The 7,248-nt window shown below is 36.4% G+C and overlaps 1 protein-coding gene across 1 annotated transcript in view; it reads left to right on the plus strand.

Annotated features, from left to right (window-relative positions):
* Positions 1–7,248, plus strand: part of LOC102864985 (caspase-4-like) — a 37,216-nt gene that overhangs the window by 1,398 nt on the left and 28,570 nt on the right. Inside the window, exons 2-4 of the mRNA XM_006887297.1 lie at positions 3,079–3,161; positions 4,328–4,501; positions 6,295–6,529. Of these exons, the coding sequence (XP_006887359.1) occupies positions 3,079–3,161; positions 4,328–4,501; positions 6,295–6,529 (492 nt within the window). The remainder of the gene's footprint in view (positions 1–3,078; positions 3,162–4,327; positions 4,502–6,294; positions 6,530–7,248) is intronic.

Here is a 7,248-nt window from a genome sequence, read left to right on the forward strand (position 1 = left end):
CCCTCTTGGAAAAGTAAAAGAAAAATTCTTTCATTGTTTTACAATCCCTCCCCCAGGTCCACTCCACTATGCAGCCTTCACTCTGGACTCCTGTAATGACAAAAATGCCTAATCACGTATCCCTTTTAAACAGTTTTCTCCCTCATCTGATTCAATTCAGTATACATTATTGAGCCTGTCTTTCTCAGTCTCCCCCTCAACCCTGAGGTCAGTCCTGTTTTACAACAGTGGCACCATGCAGTATTTGTCTTTTTGTGACTGAGATATTTAACTCAGCATAATGTCCTCCAAAGTCACCCATTTTGAATAATATTGCATGATTTCCTTATTTTTCAATGCAGTGTAGTATTCCACTATGTGAATAAACCACAACTTCTCTATCTATTCATTTGTTGACGGGCACTTAAGAAGAATTGATGCGTTTGAGTTGTGGTGCTGGAGAAGTCTTGAACTTACCATGGGCCACCAAGAAAATAAATAGGTCTGTCTTAGAGAGGGTAAAACCAAGTTTCTCCTTAGATGCAAGGATTTTGAAGCTCTGATTTCAAATACTTTGAGCACTTATCCAGGAAGGATATGTCCTTGGAGAAGGACATCAGGCTCAGAAGAGTGGAGGAACAGTGCTGGAAAGAAAGACCCCAGATGAGATTGAATTGATACAGTAATTAGGGCAATGTGGATAAGGGTGTTGGAGTCAGTGAAACTGGCTCAGGACAGGGCAGGCTTCAGAGCTGATTTACAAAGGGTCCCTATAAGTCGCAGCTGACTCACAACAACAACAACACGAAGGTAGAGGTGAAAGATACAAGTAAATGACTTACAATGTCTACAATATTCATTTTTTTCAGGCCCTAATAAGATTGGCAGATAAAATACAGAACAGCAGGTTACATCTGAATTTCAGTTAAAGAACAAGTGGATTTCCATATAAATGTATCTCAAATATTTATTGTTTTACCAATAGTTCTGCAATTTTAATTGTTAAATCTAAAAATACTGAGTTCAGTGGTTGTTTTGAGTATATCATTCTTTTACAAAAAGGAACTTGGAGAACGAAACACAGTCTCATTAAAAAATAGTATGATGAATAGATAGGCATCCACATGCGTAATACAATAATAGTTTCCTAAGTCATGCTCATGCGCTCTCTCAACAGGAAATTCCTGAACACATTCAGTATTTCTCCCTCAGGATTTTTTACCTTCTAAGAAGTAAACCAGAAAGGACATGGATGGTAAGTCTTTTCTAATGTCCAGCTTTGTCTTCAGGAGAGATGTTAGAAGTTGTTATTGTACTCTGAACTGTTTGTGTTAACAATGTCCGGAGATAGAAGAAAGGAGTTCTTCCTGGTCTGTATTCTTTCGGCTCTATATCCCAGGCTTCCTGTGGATTGAACTATGGGGCTCAGGAAAATTAGCTCAGCTGGATTTTCTTGGCATTTCAGAGGAAAAAGAACCACATGGAGGAGTGTGACCTTCCTTTCTGTGGTTATTTTTTGTAGTTCTCTTGTCAAGAGTAAAAAAAAAAATAAAGAAGAAGAAAGGAAAAAAAACCCTGTGAGTCAGAATATACTCACTACTCTCATCATGGGTGGTTGTCACTAAATTTAAGAGAAATATTAAAAAAAATCTATCTGAACATTATTCATTCTGATTTTTAGGGTCATGTCAATCAAAATGATAGCCCAGTTGGAGCTTCCTGGTGCTTGCCGGGAACTCACAAAAGTAGAGCGAGGGGATGAATTGTTTTGACTTGGCTAAGAATCCTGGACGGAGTGTCTGTGGGTTTAGAAGAATGAAAGGAAATTTAAAAGAAAATGGTTATTTGATAGGACACTTGGACAGTGAAAATGGGGAGTATTTATTGAAATAACTTAAGTGAGACTTCTTAATGTGGCACTGTTTTGTTTCAGATAAAAAACTAAAAGAAGAAAGAAAACAATTTGTTCAGTCAGTGTCAGAATACACACTTAATAACTTACTAGATGACCTATTAAGTGAAAAAGTGCTAAATGAAGAGGAGATGGAAATAGTGAAACATAAAAATAAGACAACTATCGACAAGGCTCGTGATTTGATAGACTTTGTGATTCGCAAAGGTCCCCATGCCAGCCAAATAATGATCGCTCATATCTGTGAGAGAGACTCCACCCTTGCCAGCAAGTTGGGATTTTCCTCAGGTAAGAGTCTTCACTTCTGTATGGGGGAAGTCTTAACTTGTCTACATGGGTTAGCACTCAACTATCTTCTGTTTTCTTGTTGGAGAACAGATGACTCAGCATTTCCCAACCTTGCATCTAATTACCCGCTGCCTTGTCATACTGTGGGTTCCTCAACTATTCATCCTTATCTGTCACTTATACTTACTCATACCACACACCCTAAGTTTGAAGCAACTTATTATTTGAGGATAGTGATTCTGTTGTTCAGAAATAATCAAGAAAGTGGTCTTATTTTTCCCAAAAAGGTATAAAACAAAAGCTCTTATTTTGATTATTGACCTAGGCCCTAGTGGTTCATGAAGGCAGTTTGAAACATGTTAGAACCACAGTACTCTTTCTTTTTTTCTACTCCTATTTTTTATAAATGTTTTTCAAGTCTTAATATTATTATTTTATTTTATGTTTAGAATTTAGTCAGAGTGCAAGATATGGCAGGATATTTCCTTTTGTACATGAGCTTGCTCAGGCTTGAGAGTTTCTAACAATAGAGCATTATGTAATCCCTTACCTGTCTTTTTCACACAGTCACATGAATGCATTGTTGCACCTTGGGTGAATTTCATAACCAGATAATGCTCCCAACAACAAATTATCTTTTCTTGCCTGGTTATAATTTTTTTGTTTTGTTAATAAGTTGCTGGAAAAAACAACAATTATAATTCTTAAATACTGAGATGTTTTTACCAATTTTTTAAAATTTGTTTTCTAAGTGAGTGAGTGTCCTTTTTTGTGCTACTATCTAGGATGATATAAGGTATGGGGCCCCATAAGAAAGTTTGTAAACCAGAGAGCACACATTTATTATGCCATGTCTCTTACAGATCTTCCAGCAACTCACATTATGCCAAGTGAGTCAGAATCTACAGAGCCTACAGGCACACTCAAGACTTGTCCTCATGACGATTTCCTGATGAGAACAGAAAAAGAAAGATCTGGAGAGGTGATATGACTAAGAAATTAAATTAGGTAGAAAATGAAGTGGAAATGCTCCCTAGACATAAACTATACAGAAATATTGAGAGTGAGAGTATTTTTTCCTAAGCATTGTGAAGCTTAATAATAATGATGATAATAATTATCATTATTATTATTACAGGTTGGTATTTTAATTTGGTTATGGAAAAAATATTGCTGTTGTTTGCTGTTAAGTTGGAACCAACACAAAGCTAACATTCCAAAGAATTTTCAGAGGCTGTAAATTGCATGAAAGGAGAAGGAAAAAAATAGAGATGCAATAATAATTCTCCATCACCTATTCTCTCTAGTGGTAAGAAGTATCAAAAATAGGCATAAAGGTTTCTGTTCTGATCATTATAAAATGAAATTGCTGGAAAATGTCTCTAGAGTTGGCATATTTTGAGATGGATTTTGAATATCCCAGAGTTTGATTGAATTGAAGGGAGAATAGAGGAAAAGAGTCTCTAGTCTCCTGCACAAAATAATAGAATAAATTTCTATATCAATTTTTGTTTACCATTGTAGACTTTTACTCTTTTAGTTAGACCTCAGGTAAGACTCCATTTCCCCCACTTTTGCTTTCTTTTAGAAATTTCTGCCAACCACTAGTAGGAACGAATAAGGAAATATTTCTGATATAAGTAACTAGAGCAAATTGCTTCCAATAACAGTGCACCTAAATTCCAAAATCAATCTCCACAACAGTCTACGTGTTTCCTATTGCCAAAGGGGCTCTTTAGAGTAGTGAGAGATCTTCACCCTGAAACCTACAGCATTCCTTTTCAGCAGGAAGTAGCTAAGAGAATGCACCATCCCCTTTTCCTTATGAATCAGGATGAAGTCTCTATCAGGGAGAAGTGATAGAGAATGGCAGAGGACACACTGACAAAGGAGATTAATCAGAACTGGCTTTAACAAGCACTGTGGCAATGGGACAATTAAACAGACTTTCAAGGGGGGGAAGAGGAACGAACTGGGGGGGATGGTAGAGAAAATAATGCAACAATGAATGAATGGAAGCCCCAAATCTCTGTAAATGTTCATTAAAATTAATAAAATTTAATAAAAAAATAGTGCAACTGTGGTTACGCTTTAAAAGTGTAGGAAATTGACATAAATGCCGTTCATCTAATTTACTTTGTTCTGAAGATCTATCGCATAAAGGAGAAGAGAGGACGCACTCGCTTGGCCCTCATCATCTGTAACACAGAGTTTACAAGTTTAAAAAAGCGCAATGGGGCTAACCATGACATCAAACAGATGACAGAACTGCTTGAGGGCCTGGACTACAGAGTGGAAGTGAAAGAGAACCTCACAGCCAAGGTAAGAGCTTTTACCTGCATGATCTCAACCTTCTAAAGATGGATTAAATTTATCATTTGATCATTTCATTGGACTTGTGGAGGCCTTTTTTACAAGTTTAAAATGAAAAATCCAAATAACTAGAATCTATTACTCCATATATTGCTCCTTTCACACACACACACCCCACACACACACTCCAAATCTGTTGCCAGCAAGGCACTTCCTTCTCAACAAGATTCCCAGTGTCTTTATGGAGTCGTTGCTGTCAATACATGATCAAGTAAAAACTGACCTATAGCTGACCTTTCACTAGGTTTTCAGAGGCAATGAATTACAACAGGAGGAGACTGCCTACTTTTCTCCTGTGGAGCAACTGGTGGATTTGAACCACATGCCTTTAGGGTGATAGTGCAATTCCTTACCCCCAAGCCACCAGAGCTCCTTTCTTTTAGAGAAGGATAACTCTATAGGATTTTCTGGGGTGATATCTTTATAAAAGAAAGAAATATGTCTTTTTCTTGCATATTGTCGTTGGTGACAAGCAATGTATAGCTTCACAGAGTGCAAATCATTTTTATGTCATATACACAATGCATTCACACACATATAAAATACATGTGTGTGTTTGTGTGTGTGTGTATATATATATATCTGTTTATGTCTGCATGTCTGCATGTGTACTAGTGTGTATTTGTGTGTATCTCAGTCACAGTGCTCCTTAGGACAGTTTTAAAATGCTCTAGAGGTTTTCAAAGGCCTATAAATCACAGGAATTGACTGTCTCCTCTGTCCTTTGTATGTTGACTATGAGATTTCAAACTCTTGACCTTTTGGTTAGCAGCTTAATGCTTATAATCTTCTTATCATGATTATTATAAATGGTACTCTTCTTTAAGTATGGTGTTTTTCTCTAAGGATTAGTAATTCCTGATAATGTCCATACTTGTTTTTTCTTCCAAGTGACATTCTAGTTGTGACGTTCTTCTGAGACAGATTTGTTTGTTCTTAGTCCTCTATATACAGAAGTAATCACAGAAATAGAACAAACGAATGATCCAGAAAGTACTTTTCCTTGTATTTATTTATTATATACACTAGTGAATAGGGATGATAGAAAGAGAATTGATGCCTTTGAGCTGTGGTGCTGGAGAAGAGTGCTGAATATACTATGGACTGCTGGGAAAACAAACAGATTTGTCCTGGAGAAAGTGAAGCCGGAATGCTCCTTGGAGTCAAGGATTCTGAAGCTTCATCTGACATACTTTGGGCATGTTGCAAGGAAGGACTGGTCCTTGGAGAGGAACATCATGTTTGGCAGAGTGGAGGGGCAGCAAAGGAGAGGAAGACCTTCGATGAGATGGATCGATTCTGTGGAGCAGTGGGAATCAGTGCGTTTGGGATGGCTAGGTTGGCACACAATAGACCGGTATTTAGAGCTCTTGTACATAGGGTCGCTGTGAGTCACAAAAGACTTGATGGCACATAACAACAACAACAACGACCACCAAATAATTTGAGAAGAAAGAATATGTGAGGGAGAACAAGGCAACAAAATTGGAAGACTCATTAAAAGCCTACAATATACACATGAAACCATTTTATTTGCTAAACACAAAGACTTGTAGATGAGCGTTCCTCCATGATGTTAACAAAACACAGTTTCGATTAAAATTGCCACTTCTGAGTACTCACTAGATATTGCACCCTGAAAAGTACCAAAAGCTTTTCACATATTTTTTCTATTAACTGAGCACTGCTAGTAGAACTGGATAGAAATTATGGTCTTCGATTTTTGGTTTATTGTTTTCCAGGAAATGAAGTCAAAATTAGTGCAGTTTGCTGCCCACGATGACCACAAGTCCTCTGACAGCACATTTTTAGTGTTCATGTCTCATGGCCTCCTGGATAAAATCTGTGGGATTGAACACAGTGATGACAAGCCTGATGTATTGCTTTACAACACTATATTTGAACTTTTCAACACTCTCCATTGCCCCTCTTTGAGAGACAAGCCTAAGGTCATCATCATCCAGGCCTGCAGAGGTGGTGAGTGCTGGTGGGATCCCAGAGGTGAAGGAATTGCCTGCCATATAGGGTGAAGGCTGTGCTGTATGTTTTCTATCTAGTGAACATGACCTTTAGCCTCACTTTATTACACTTATACAAGATATACTTCTTTAGAAAGATAGTTTATGGGTAGCAATAGAGAATTTGGCATACATGAATGTAAATGTTATCTATTTTGAGCAATCATTTGTTCATAATATTAACCCTATATTTAGGTACAATTATTAATATCATGACTAGAAATAATTTTAATTTCACACTTTCTAGTAAAAAGAATTATAATCTTTGATCTGATATTTCAAAAGAACATTTCAAAATATTTCAGGAATAACAAAAGATCAAAATTTAATACAATTATAAGTGGAAAAAGTCAGGATAAAAAAGTTACATATTATATGAATTTTGTATATATATTATATATGTTATATAATTTATATTTATTTATGTAAATATATGTTATATAAATTTTATATATGTATATAAATTTTATATATATAAATTTTATATAGCCCAGTAAATACCACTATCATTCAGATATATGCACCAACAACCAGAGCCAAAGAAGAAGAAATAGATGATTTCTACCAACTTTTACAGTCAGAGATAGATCGAACATGCAATCAAGACGCATTGATAATAATGGGTGACTGGAATGCAAAAGTTGGGAATAGTGAAGAAGAATCAGTAGTCAGAAAACA

Source organism: Elephantulus edwardii, unplaced genomic scaffold (assembly GCF_000299155.1).
Source record: "Elephantulus edwardii isolate Elephantulus edwardi_28Jun2011 unplaced genomic scaffold, EleEdw1.0 scaffold00056, whole genome shotgun sequence".
NCBI classification, from domain to species: domain Eukaryota; kingdom Metazoa; phylum Chordata; class Mammalia; order Macroscelidea; family Macroscelididae; genus Elephantulus; species Elephantulus edwardii.